Source organism: Protopterus annectens, chromosome 1.part1, assembly GCF_019279795.1.
Source record: "Protopterus annectens isolate FY-2018-M chromosome 1.part1, PAN1.0, whole genome shotgun sequence".
Lineage (NCBI taxonomy): Eukaryota > Metazoa > Chordata > Ceratodontiformes > Protopteridae > Protopterus > Protopterus annectens.
The window spans coordinates 805,553,572-805,568,422 of NC_056726.1; the positions used below are offsets into that span (position 1 = coordinate 805,553,572).

Genomic DNA, 14,851 nt, shown 5'->3' on the forward strand with positions numbered 1-14,851 from the left:
GTAAAAAAATGGGAAAATAAACTTTGGATATTTGCAGACGTGTTTGCTATACAGTCATTGAGCGGTGGATGACTGCTGACCCATCTCAAATTATCAGAGTGCAAGCAGACTGGCTTTGGGGAAATCTCTAAATGTGGCTGGGTTGGTTGTTGACCTGTACTGGGATCATATGGTGAATAAAACAGCATGATGATATAAATTTATCAGTAAGGGTATGACAATGGGTGAGATGCAGACGGGATGTTTTTTAAGATAAGACTGAATAGGCATGATCAGCACTTCTTTGATAATTTATAGAGGTGTTGCTGCCCCATTTTATGCAGAGGTACAGTTTGGTAAAAATGTTGTTTACATAAATGAAGGACTTCAGTTTATTAAAGATATATTTTGTGATTTGTGGGTGTCATGGGTGGGTTCTGTAGAGGGCCACAGTGTGGTATGAGGTCGTGTTTACTGATTTTAAGACATGAAGGAGTCTGAGGTCATTCCCCTGGCTGATTTATCTAGAGGTGACAGTGTTCGGGTGAAAGACAAGTGACCACCACCAGCCTTACTGCCATCTACACTTGAAGACCTAAATGAGAGGGTAAGCAGAGGAGCCACATAAGGAGGGAAAGCTCACCATTCTGCAACCAGATTTCAGTAACAAAAAATATCCCCATTTTCAGAATTAGAAAGAAATTGAGAGAAAGGAGTTTCTTATTTAAGCTCCTAGTATTTATCAGCACTATGCTGGTATTTGCCTACTTCAAATCTGTATTTAGTAGTTTGGTAGCCTCAGTAGACTGACACTGGCTAATAATGAAATCATGGGAGTACAGATTTTTTAAGGTAGTATATGAAAGCCCTGGTGAGATAAGTACAGGCCATGAATGGTGAAACAAGAGGGACAGTCTCCAGGCTCCTTCCAGATTAACATATATAATGGACCCTTTCAGAATAACATCAAGAACTAAGGCAAATATAAAAGTCTATAATTTTTTGCTTATATTGTAGCATCACTTGATGGTAGTAGGACACTGCAAGATCAGTTTCTTTCCAGCCTTGGAGACATACTCAGACATCTCCATCATTTCCCTCTTCTTACAGTCTAAGGAAAGACATTGAAGGTCATCTGCACTCACATGTATAACATTCCATGTCATTTTCATACATTGAATAAAATATGGTGGCTGGACTACTCTTGTGGCCAAGGGATTGACTAGACAATGCAGTACTGTGTTATAAGGAACAAATGAACAGCATCAGGGATTCCCAACAGAATTCAAGGTGTATACAGCATAAGTCTGCCTAAGAAGCAGGCAGGAATATTACAATGTGCTGATCAATGCAGTGCCAATTAGTGCATGACAGAACAAGCACCAATGTTACAGCACAGTAATCCAGATACCATACATAAAGTGTCTCCAAGACTTCATGTACTGATTAATACAAAAGGCAAATTGTCAGAATATTCTACAAGGTGGACAATATAATAAGCAAAATGTTACAAGAAATGTTATATGACCTAACAGCCTGCACTTCTGAGATCTTGAAATTGGATGAGATAAACATAAGGAAAGTGCTTTAAAAATATAAACCTCAGAGCTACTGAACCCACATATTCAATGGGGATGGGCAAGCAAATTTACCATGAAGTTCATACCACACAGAGGGCAGGAGTTCTACAAAGACTGGGAAAAATGCAAAACTCTTCTAAACAGCTGCCTGACCAGTAGATAATGTGATCAATTTTTTTGTCCATAGGATCGAACCAATGATTTCCATTCTTGCATCCAACTTGACCCATTCGCTCCTTCATCAGAGCAAGAGCCCTCCAGGCCACTCTTTCCCTAGTGAAGGTGAGAATTGATTGTTATGAAGACTAACACACTGAGATCCACTAGATTGTCTTATCCACACTTTCTTGGCAGCCTGCAAGCTCTGCTATAGCTAACCTCAACAGGAACATGTATGCTTCCAAATACACACAATCTCAGAACCAAGGGGCACATCAGGCTCTTTATGCTGCTGCAATATACCTGTTTTCCTGTAATGCAGTGAGCCATGCCACCTCCTCACCCAGGATGGGCAGGCCTGTGTCACCTACACATTCCCATTCTCCTCGCATCCCTCCAGTGCCCCAGCTATTAGCTGGACACACGTTATGCAACGGAGAAGGCAGGGCTTTACCCCTCTGCACAATGGAGGCTGGTCACTTTGTCACAATCTTATCCTTCAGAACGATATGATGGACATAAAGAGGTAACACAAGCACCATTATCATAAAATATGTTAATCCCATCTCATATAGGTGCATAAGAAGGACCAAGACATCTGCAAACAGACTACGGCAGTAATGGAAATGCTTCAAAGTATACCGGGCGGAAGGCTTGCTGGTGGCTTCAGTCACTTCAGAAACCCATGCCAAAAAGCCATGTGCTAAGGTGGAGCTAGGTTTTACCTGAATTGTGGCAGACCTTAGACAAGGCCCAGGAGACCTTTCTACATCAGCAAAAACTGATAGCCTAAAACTACTCCCACCGCCATCACCAGTAAATAAAGATTACTTCTGGTGGTTCTTCTTAAAAACTGTCTGGTTAGATGTGCAACTGAAATGTCTTCCTTCTCTGAACTGTGTCATGAGATGTGAAATCAAAAGGAGTGGAGAGAACATGTACAGAAACTATCCATGAGACTATATTAACTGCAATCTTCCTTTTGTTCTGCATCACTAAGAATGGAGATTCACATTCAATTGGTAGCAGCCAGATCTCCAAAGTGTATAACTTTGGAAAGATCTGTTCTAAGATCATGAATCTAAAACCCAGACAGCTGAAGAAATTACTCCGCAAGTCTGCCAGCATATTCAGTTTACACAGGATTTGAAGAGTGAAGCCTCTTTTCTATGGCCCATTATTAGATGTACATCTCTCTGTACAGTAAGTATACATCAGCATGCCAGAGTATACATCAGCATGCCCCAGTGCTTGCTTAAGTACCACTGCAAAGAATAGTTTTCAGAATAAATACAAAGTAGCTCTGGAACAACTTAATTTCCAAGGCATTTAGGCCCAGCAACACTGTTCATGCAGCCGCATCAGTACAGAAATAAAATTCTGGAGAATTGCCATTTCGAACTTGATGTATTGGATGTGCTCAAAGAAACAGCTGAGATCTGTCTAGTTGACAAGAGAGAGGTGAAGTAGAACCATGAGTTTTATTCTAGAGATGGGACTGTCTCTATGATCCCACTGAAAAAACTCTTGTCCAAACAGTTCTATGGAGATAACTTAATTTCTGAGCAGACAACTCACTGGGGGAAAACCTAAATTCTCAAAGAGATGGTCATCTACAGACCACACCTAGAACCCCATGATCTTTGGAGATGGTTTAGTTAGCCAAGGCAAACTTTGGGACAGCCTAAACAATACTGAAAAATGTGGGTGCTGAGCCTATGAAATCATCTTCTTGAACAATTTGTCTGGTAATGGAGGCAAAGCCATGTGGCATTTGAGTGCCTGAAGTCATCAAGAATTATTCCTTCAGGATGTCGTTTGGTGAGGCCTGGAAGAAAAGCTGGAATTAGCAGAATGAAGATAAAAGAGGCCTTTAAAGAGTACCTGCTTCTTCAACTGGCCATCTACCAGGTCCTGAGAAAGTAGACTGAAAGAAATCTGCCCCTGACAGAGGCATCTTAAAGGAGTGTCTTTGTAAATGCATTTTTGAGCCTGTGGGCCAACCATAACATTAGTACAGTTAAACCTACAATGGACAATGTGGATTCCTACACTGGAAATCAAAGACTCAAAGGATGCAGACAACTATGCTGAACAGTACGCCAATGCAGTATACAAGCACCTGTACAACTGCATGGAATCAACCATACCCAAGAGAACTAAAACCTGCTCCTCAAGGAAACACAAACCTGTCTGGTGGACATCCTCTATCAACAGGCTTTACAACAAAAGGAGGAAATTGCTGTCTAAGGGTAAAAATAAACAAATTCCAAATTGGAAAAACTCACTCTTCAGCCACAACAAGCCAATTAGAGCACTAGTGAAAACCTCCAAATCCAATTATGAATTGGAACTAGCCCCTGAAACAAAGGGAAACCACAAAGCCTTCTTCAGCTACGTCAGGAACCTCCATGGCAAAGCTCAGTTTTTTTTTCGAATTAGAACAAATTGTTCAAGATGATGATTTCATAGGCTCAGCACCCACATTTTTCAGCATTGTTTAGGCTGTCCCAAAGTTTGCCTTGGCTAACTAAACCATCTCCAAAGATCATGGGGTTCTAGGTGTGGTCTGTAGATGACCATCTCTTTGAGAATTTAGGTTTTCCCCCAGTGAGTCGTCTGCTCAGAAATTAAGTCTGACTAGCCAGAAGTCCTTTGCTACTATATGAAGCAGCTGTTGTAGTGTAAGCATTCTGAATTTTGGGACCACCAGGAAGGTGTTGAAAATGGACAGATCCAGGATAGGGTGCTAACAGCCCTCTTTTCTGGGGCACCAGGAACAGTCTGGAGTAGAAACCCTGTCCCTTTTGCTCTATTGGAACAGGTTGAATGGCCCTGATGCTGAGAAGAGAAAGTACTTGCTTTTGAGCCTCTGCCCACTGATTTGGAGGAAGGTCTGGCAACCCACTTGGGGTTGGCAGTAAGTGGAAGTAGAATCTGTATCCCTGGGATACAATGTTTAGGACCCATCGGTCCTGTGTACTGGACATCCAGTTTTGTGCATGCAGGATGAGCTTTCCTCCTAGGGGTGCAAGTACTTGGGCTTTGCTGGGAAGGAAGATAGACAAGTCATTGTGAATTTTTTCCATAAGGGGGTGGCTTACCACTCCCTGTTCTAGAAGACGGAGCACTCCATTTTTTAGATCTCTGCGTACTCTGAGACTGTAGTCTTGGTGGCCTGTTGCCCCTGGGTTTGGACTGTGAAGGCCTGGGAGGGACTGGAAAGGACCAATTTTTAGAAGGCCAATGCCTACCTGTAAGAAATCTTTAACAGTTTGCACAGATTTAGCTTTTTCCTCCATATTTTTAAGAACTTCTGCTTTTGTGCCAAACAGCCTTTCCTGGTTTAATGGAGCATCTAGTAATTTTGCTTTGACATGGTCTGGCAAGATTTGCTCCTTCAGCCAAGCATGCCTTCTCAGTACAGACCCAGTGACAGCAGCCCTGCAAGATGCTTCTAAGGCATGAAAACCACACTGCAAAGTATATTTACTAACTTGGTTTGCAGAATGCATTAACTGTAGTAAATCTTTATTTTCTGTATAATCTGGAAGCAACAACAGTTTTTGTTTAATTAGTTCCATAACATGCTGCTGGTACTTCAACACGTGAAACTGGCAATTCAAAGCCCTGATGGCAAGAGTTGCAGAGGTATATACCTTCTTACCCCATCTGTCTAAAGCTCTAGAATCCCTGTACGAAGTGGTAGCGTTTTTGGCTGTAGTAGCCTTAATGCCTTTAGGTCCCTGGGAAATAGTCTCTGGATCCGCAGTGAGATTCTTAAAGAGAAATTTGTGAGAGTCAGGTACTATGCAGTCAGGCTTTCTAGGAGCTGGTGGTAAAGTATCAGGAGTAAGACTGGATTCCATGAAGACATCATCTACAATGTCCAGGACAGGGGGTATAGCTAGAGGCCTGTGCTGAGGCAAGTCTAAAAATTCTCTGAGTCTCTTTTTGGATTTAGGGTAGTCCTGGCATTCCCAGTGGAAATGCTCTCTTAAAGTGTGTAAGGTTTCACCAAAAGAAAAGTCCTCTGAAGGGGAGGCAGAGTGTATGGAATCCTCTGCATCTGAATCCTCATATGTAGATAAGGGTATGTCCTGGTAATCAGAGGGATCAGAGTTGTCGGACTAATGGTCTGTAGAATCAAAAGGAAAATCAATTCTTTGTCTTTTAGAGGGGGAAGGCTGGCTTCCACTAATTAAAGTTATAAGGTCTTCAGCTATTCTAAGCATTCGTTTTTGTGGCAAGGGAGCTTGAGTATGCGCTTTGGTCATTGGTGTCACAGTAAGGGTCTGACAATCTTTTTTTTTTATGTCCTGAAGGTACTTCTTCATGTCTATTTGAAGAGAAGTGTATCCTAGCATGAAGAATCTAAATAGGTCAGCATAGTGCCTGCAGGCTATGAAGTGCAGCCAAGAGTGCAAGAGCACTGCAGAAATGATCTCGCTGCTCTAGCACTCCCCCTTCAGTGGAATCACTAGCCATGTGCTTGCCAATCAGATCCATGAAGTCAAGGTGCAGCCCTCATATGTGCACTCTTGTACTCTACATGCTACAAGCCCTGCAACCTTTTTTAGGCCATCAATAGTTATGACGGAAGAAACATGGGTTATCATAAACTACATGGGAGCTGCCCTTATTCTGAGAATTCTTAGAATAGTAAAAAAATGACAGATGTTTTGAACATTCTTCCTGTCCACCCCCATCTTATTCCTTGACAGTCTACCTCTCAAGTTTATTGTGTAAAATAGCAATGAGACAAAGCTGGGATGTACTGCTTGAGCATGTAATACATGTATTGCTAAAGCTACCTTAGAAAAAGGAGGACTTTCCTAAGATTTAACCAGAGCTGCAGGATGTTGAGATAGTGCAAGTGGAACATGGCAATCTCCAATAAATAGACTTCTGAAATCCAGGATATAACAAGCAACTTCAGAGTTGAACACCTTCCTAGAAGTGTCGGTAGTTTAAATATTCATTAAACTTAAGATTATGTAATTAAGAAATAAAGGAAAACCACCTACAATGAAAACTGATACACTATGTAAATCACAGCTTCAGACCATTAGTACATATGCATACAAAACTCACCTTCAGCCAGTTGTGTGATCGCTTTGCAATCTCATAAGTGGCATCTACTTCCAATGTCTTAACCATTAATCCTTCACATGAATCTAAAGGTAGAATACAAAGTGTCACAGTTAGCTTACTTTTCTTCATTACTATCACCTATGCAAATACTTACTGCACTTAAATGAAATAACAGATATGCAAGCCCTTACCTCCATCAGTTGATTATTGAGAGGATCCTTTACAGTGTGTGCATGTGTGTGTGTGTGTGTGTGGGGGGTTATCAACTGAAATCTCCTTAAAAGGTTTCTATCTAAACAATTCTTCAAAGATCTTGAGATTCCTGGAGCTGTCTGAGGAGGAGGATGGGAATGAGTGGCCGCTGTCGCCTTGCCCATCTTGGGGGCAGAAGTGATTGAGAAAATTCTGGCTCATTACATGGATAATACTCAGGGGGAGCACTAGGTGTTACACCCAGCAGATTTCAATCCTACTATGTCTATATAGTCCCAAGATTAGGGGAGCTCAGCATGGGGAGGCATGCTTCCCATTGGAACATGGTATCAGCAGAGCTTGTAAGAAAGCTAATGGAGGGGGAGGGTGCTCCCAGGGGGAAAGGCAAGCTGCCTCATAGTACAAGAATACTGGATTACTCTCTACCAGCAGTTTCTCACTGAGGAACAGAGGGGTGACTGGGATTGTTGGGCAGGAACGAATGAGCCATAGGCTTTTGCTTACCCTGGAAATGTCCAGCTCCTATTCACAACCTTCCAAATAATGAACAGAATGACTGGGTGCAGGCAGGGAAGCCATTAGGCTGGGCCCCTGGCAGACATCATGAAAAGGATTCCCGGGCTCCTGTGAATGGGGATACAGTATATGCAGGTCCCTTAGCAGTGCAGAGTAGCATCTTTCAGATGATTTGGAGGCACACCTGGCCCAATTCTTTCTAGTTTTGCCCCAGTAGAACATTAGCAAATTACACCTCAGGAGGTAAGAAAACATTAGAAAAAGGAATTAAAATTATAAACCCGTAATATTTAAAGGGCACACTACAACCAAAGTGTCCAACATTAGGGAAAGAATAGCAGGTGAAAAGCACCCACAGCACATAGCTCTGTTGAAAATAAACTGCTTAACTGAAGGGTCCTCTGAGGAGGGAAAAAAACCTAAATGGTATAAAGAAATGCCCTTGGGTGGCAACAGTCAGAAAGGATGAAAGAGTTAATGCTCAAATGGTCAAATCCTGCTGAAATAATGAGCATAATGAGCAAAATGGGCCTGACTCCTAAAGTGGAGATCCAAGTAGTACTGTTTGGTGAAAGTATGCAACAACCCAGTTGCTGTGACACAAATCAATGAAAGGCATGCACAGCAACAATACAAAAAGCGGTTTTCCGCTGGACAAATGCTTTGCCACTTCAAAGCTCTCCTTGCCTAGGAGAAAGGTGACAAACAACTGATCCAACTTTTTAGTTTACACATCCTTTTTAATAACTTAACCTCAAAAACAGAGTTACACTACTGTCCTTGGATTCCATCTGCCAGGACAAACTAGGTACATGGATGTATTAAGTGACGACACAGAAACCAGTATTAGGAGTAAAGGATAGATACGTGAGCTATTCATTATAGCAGATTATGACAGCTATATCACTGTCTTTACAATGCTGGTTGGGTTACACAGCTGATACTTAGTAGCCTGTTGGCAAAATATTTTCTGTATATAGTAAATGACATGCCCAATGCGTGTGAGCAAATTCTCTCCACTGGATACATATCTATCAACAGAATCAGAAACCATTAAAAGTAGCTCTTAAAGTTCACCAAAGGGCTGAGTATTATAAAAAAAAAAAAAGGTTTATGTCAAAATCAAAAGTTAAAATAGGTCAGTTTCTGCCAACTTTAACAAAGAAGCTCTCGCTTTCTCTCTGAAGAGACACTATATTGCAATGCTATACAACACTAACTTCCACTAAAACACTCAGTCTTCTAATGCTGTCTACAGTCAAGAAAGAGACATTAAGGTGCAAAATCTATAAACGCCACTCTGACTTCCTGCAAATTAGGACCTCTTGACGGTATTAGGCTCATCCAACATACTGTCATATCATAGCTCTCAAATGTTCAGATTTTCGTAGAATGTCCATATTTTTGGGATGTTTTACATAAAATGTAGCTTACTGGCAAACACCGAGGACTGAAGTCAGAAAATAATGTCAGACATTTGATTTTAAGACTTCATTTCCTTCAGAAAATTCTTGCTAATGAAAATTCTTGCTAATGCAAACCTGTTATCAACTTTCTAAGTTAGCAAAGACAATATTTAAAAAGTATGCCTATTTTGGGGCTTTTGTCCCCCCATTATTTGTGGATTTGCCAGATTTCTTGCTCTAAGAAGTTGAGAGGTATGTGTCATACTGACCAAACATAGGTGAAGTTTAAAGTTGTGCGCACCATTCATAAAACTCGGCCATTACACACTGCCTGCTTGCAATTACAATCTATTCCTAATAAAAATGCTATTCCACCATACTGTTGTGATGGCCAACAGGCTTTACAGCGACGAGCATAACCATGCGGCAGATTTTCTCTCTTTAGCATGTCACCAATGCTAATCACAAAGAAACAACAGATAAAAATGTATAGTTTCAGATGAGCTTACAAGTGGACTTTCCTTAATGGAACATTGGTGAACAAGATATATGCAACCAATCTGAATTCTATATATGTTTAACATCTAATACTAGAAGAAGTCTCTCAACCTGCATCACTGAATGTCGTTAAATAACATACTGACTACTTGGTCTTTTACATCTTCAGAGTTTACTAGTCTGCCCCCTGGACACTAGCAAGCACCTTCCTGCAAATTAAAAAAAAAAATCAGATTTGAAACTCTTATCATAAAGCAAATAATAAAATAATATAAAATTATTTGGCTTACATGGAACTCCACCAGCTTCTGCTTGTGGAAGAAACATTTATTCATAGTGGGTGAGCAGAAGATATTTCCATCCCATCAAGGAGGGTCCACTTGCAGATCAAATGTTACAGTAAGAACATATCTATTATATAAAATGTCTAGTACTCCTGTTAATGAGTCTGACTAGGATGAATTTAAAGCAATAACCACCAGAGTGGAAGGAACCACAGGAGTGCAGAAGAAGAGCTCAGACAGAGTCCTGACTTCCAAAATGCACCAGGTTCCATGAGTAAATGTTAAGAACAATAGTGCTTGGAAAAGATGTATACTGAAGACCAAGTGGTTATGCCAGAGATGCTTGCAATGACCCACTTTCAAAGCAAGCACTGAAGATGGCCACCCCATTGACGAATGAGCTCTAACATCAAGATTCTGAACGATTAACAGCAGACCTGATGCCAAAATATAATGCTGTTGGCAATCTTCTTGGAAAGTATCTGCTTAACAATGGCAAGCCCTTCTCTCTCGGATATCAAGGAGAAGGAAAAGTAGTCTATCTTAAACAGATGCACTGGTTCAGGTACAGTAAACTTCCTCTTATCTGGTCACCATTTAACCTGACTCTTCTTTAACTGGCCATATTTTCATCAAGATTTTTTTTCCCATGAATTAAATTTCCATTGCCAATTCTAGGAAAAAGTAGTGCATTGTACTCAGATGCATGAAATTGGTAATGAACACCCAAAAGCTGCCAGGTGAAATAAAGGGTGCCATTCCACCCCAAATCAGAATAATTTAGAAAGGACTTCTGGCATCCTCAGTAATATTTGAGACCCAAGCTGGCAAACATGATCAGGGGGTCTAAAGATGGAGCTGGTTGTGTATCCTTGGCTTGGAAAGAGAGATTTTCCTGTATTACTGCTAATCCTATCACCTGAAATGATGCCTTCTTGACCAGCAAAAGCAACAAAAATAAGCATGATCCTGCAAGCCCTCCAGTGAAGTAACAATCAAAGTTGTATGACATGACTGACTGCAGAAAAAGACCAGTCAGCAGATAATTATGGTAGTCCACCATTCTATGGCTATACAACAGGGATTAAGTATCAAACAACTTCATTAGAGTCTGACGGCTTTAAAGCTACTGAAACACATGCCGCCTCATGCATGCAAATGAGACACTGAAGATTATGATATTCATCAAGCCCTGAAGAAATCTGATAGCATCTTATACTGCAAAACCATGACCTCTGGCTTAACTCCTCCAAGGGCATGATAGGCAAACGCTAGAAAGTGGCTTAAGTAGACCAAAACTGGATGAACATTTTCTAGGTTATGGTGGTTCCCAAAGATTGCTTCTACTGAATAAACTAAAGCCCAAGAATACTATGGAATAACTTCTTAGCCCAAGAAATCTAGACAAATCCTGACATAATTGAAGGACAAAGGCCCACAAATAGGGATAGATTTTAAATATTGCTCTTATAAACTTAGAAAATAGCTACAATAACAGGGTTTGTGTTAAAATGCATTTTCTAAAGGATATGAAGGCTGTAACTTAAACATATCTCATTATTTAGTGACTTAATTCCTCAGATCATCCCAGTGATTTGTCAGAAAACCACAAATTTTACGAGGAACAGGCCAAAATTTTGAGGCAAAAATCTGAACAGTTGAGAGGTATGGGTATGACAGGTGAGGAGGCCAAGTATTTGGAAGGAAGACAGTCTCACTGTCAATATATGGAGAAGATAGGGATGAATGGTTGTGGAAGTGATAGATGGAGAAAGGAAGGGTGTAGAGACAACAGAAATAAAGTGTAAACAGAGATTAACATAGGTCCATAGGTAAGTACTAGGCAATCAATCTCTGCTGATCACTGCAAACCTAGCTAAAAAATGCAATTCAAAGTTCCCTCTGGCCTCAAGGAGGGCAAGACAAAATGAGGGAGAATTTGATGCTGCCATCCAATTTTCTAGGTTTACCTTGATGGTGGCAATGCCCGCAGTAGTGGTGCTGCGGTAGCACTGTCGCCTCACAGTAAGATGTTGTCGTGTTCGATTCTCAGCTAGAGCGTCTTCTGTGTGGAGGCATGCGTGAATGGGTGTGCCTTCGTTGAAGGTTGTGCGTCAGGGCTGGTAACTCGGCCCGTAAAAATCTCCTACCAAACATTAGCAGACCAGAGTTCCGCTGTGGCGACCCCTAACCGGGATATGCCGAAAGACACAACAACCTTGAGGGTGGCAATGATGCTACACTGATGTATAGTGGAAATTTGATCCAAAGGTGTGGAATATGTTGGGATATGAATCTATCATGCCAACATGCATTTCTTATTATATGATGAAGGCTTAATTTCCTTAACTGAATATTTAGGGTACCATTAATTCTACCAAGGAATAGGAGGTCAAATAGGGCTGGATCACTCATGGCTTGCAAGGCTAGACACAGATATCCACAGAGGAGTGGGTAAGAGACTGAAAACAGACAAAAGGCTGCCAAGTCTATTCTGATAACTATGATTTGGGAGGCCACCGATCTTTTTAATTATGAACCTCTGAGGTCTCTCACGTTGTTGGAAATGTTTAGACAAAAACATGCCAAAAGGTGTATTACATTCAATAATGGGTCTGATGAGATATGAATAAAGAGGAGTTAACACTTCTTTGAATCGACTGGAGAAGCCTCTGGAAATTAGATGGGCTAGATAAAAGGCTTTCTGAACTGCTGTGGAGACAGATTCACGGGGATCCACTAAGCTAACAACCATCAGGGCCTTTATATGCCTAGCCGTGCACCCCAACCCAACTGCATCCCTATGTGTCATGGGTGTTTATTAGAAGGTGAAGTGTGTTAGGGATTTTCTAGAGAGTTATGTGGGGGGAGGAGGGTATGGTACACCTTGGGCATTACTGTCCGTCTCTATCACAGATATGGGGGCCAGACCAGAGGTGAATTTTCAATTTTCATCAGTTGGTCAAGATTACATTGAAATAGGTTTAGGGATGGACTCTGCTTCACATGGACAGGGAACCCGTTTCAGAGCATGGGGATCCTCAGACACAAATCTGTTATGTCAACATGTCTTATTTATGTCAAGTGAAATTTAAATCCTTGGATCTAGTGGTTTTGATAGTGATCATCTTGCAGATGTGCAAAAGTCCATCAGAGCCGGATCTGAGGATACTTTGTAAGCCAGGCATAGATTGCCCCTCAGTAACCTTTAGGAGACCAAGTACAGAGACAGGGATTTAAGGCAGTCCACATAGGACAGTGTGTTGAAACCCTGGATTCTTCTGGTAAGAACCCTTTATGGGTGTTCCATGTCTGCTAAGCTACATCCTGAAGGGAGAATTATACTCAATGAGGGTCTGATATGGGCTGAATAAAATGACAGTATGACTTCCTTAGACCAGGATGCCATGCCGTTACTTATAAGTTAGGTCACATAGAATGCTTTTCTTACTAACTTGGCCACATGCTGGTCAAAGGCAAGACTACTGTCTACATATGTTCCCAGATCTCAAACTACTGGGTCATCTCTTAGGAGTGTTTTATTGATGGAGTAATTAGTCTGTGTGGCATTTTACCCTAAAGGCACTACAATGCATTTCTTGGCATTGAGTTTTAATCAGTGACTTTTGCGCCAGTCATTTGTCAGTGTTGCACCCTTTTTCTTTTAGCATGTTTGTGTCATGGAAGAAATCTAGGACAGCTCGCAATATGCAGTTCATCTGTGAACCTGGTCAGCCAAAGATCCTTGAAATTAGCTTTTACCTCAGAGAAGTAGATGCCAAACAACACAGGTCCCAGCACAAAGCCCTGAGGTACCCCACTGGTGACCTGTCTCTTAGTGGAAACGGTCTCAACAATCCTGACTACGTGGGTCCGGTCTGTGAGCCAGCTGGCAATTCAGCAAGTTATGTAGGGGTTTATGCCCAGTTCAAGGCTGCCAAATATACTACAAAAGACCATTGTATGAAACGCCTTAACCAGGTCCAGGTAAGAGGTATGCATAGTTTTCCCCTCATCCACTGCCCTGGTGACCTTCTCAAAGAAGTCTACCAGGTTTAGTGGACATGCCCTTCCCCTGACAAAGCCAAAACGTGTTGGGTCCAGTTCTGAAGGTTGTCTATGACTTTGTTGATCACTTCCCAGATAATTCATTCCATGGCTTTGCATATTATACCAACATATCTGTAGTTTCTAGGGCTGGTTGATGGTTCACCCTTGTGAAGTGGGGAAAATGTTGCAGTCCTCCAGTCTCATGGTACAAAGTCTGTTTAGAGGCTATAGTTGAAAAGTGACTCAAGTGGTGGTCAAATGATTAGGAATTATCAACAAGACTGCCCAGATCCCTCACAACAGTTTCTGACTTGAGGGGGTGCCTCTCCTACATGGTAAGTGAAACTATTTTTGTTTACCAAAATTAACCATTACATTTAATTTGAGCAGTTAACATGGGTAGTACATGTACAAAGGTGGGGATGACAGTGAATGGGCAGAGAGAGATAGGGTGGACAGTGGTGATGGCATGTCTGGATGGGAAACAAGACATGAGGAATGATAAATTAGGGAGGGGAAAACCTGAAAGAGGAAAAGGGGTAGGGCCACGGACAGACAACAAGCTGCAGTCATCTTTGTGGCGGACATCATTTTGCAAAAGCAAGCTTACAGACAAACTGTGGAAAATAGAACTTTATATCCTAGCTCTGTGGACTTGTTGATACAAGTAGTGAAGGAAGAAAAAACACCTGGTAATGTATCCTATGACTGTAATTCATTATGGTTGATGGCAGTAACTGAGACAGATACTATGGTATATGTGCAAGAGGGAACATAGCAAAATAGCACAGTACCGTCATGTGGCAGTGATGGGGCACACAATGGCTATCAGGTCCCTAAGGAAGGAAAGAGCACAAAAGGACAATCACCTCTGTATATAAGAGTAGACATGGTGATGCATTTTAAGGGACTGGGGTGCAAAAGGATGTGCATATCAGTATATGCAGTCAATAGGCAGCTACAGGAATGGGTGTAGGAAGCTCATGTCCAATGTCATAGTGTGTACATCGGGGGGGGGGGCTGCAGAGCAGTACAGGGTACAGCTAACCAGCTGCAGAAGAGGGAAAGGGGA

General features: G+C 41.6%; 1 protein-coding gene across 1 annotated transcript in view; it reads right to left on the reverse strand.

The window, feature by feature from the left end:
* The window catches only part of LIG1 (DNA ligase 1), a gene marked incomplete in the record, with an annotated part of 1,422,011 nt that overhangs the window by 332,310 nt on the left and 1,074,850 nt on the right, over positions 1 to 14,851 (reverse strand). The window contains 1 exon segment of the mRNA XM_044078332.1: positions 6,813 to 6,895. Coding sequence (XP_043934267.1) covers positions 6,813 to 6,895 — 83 coding nt within the window.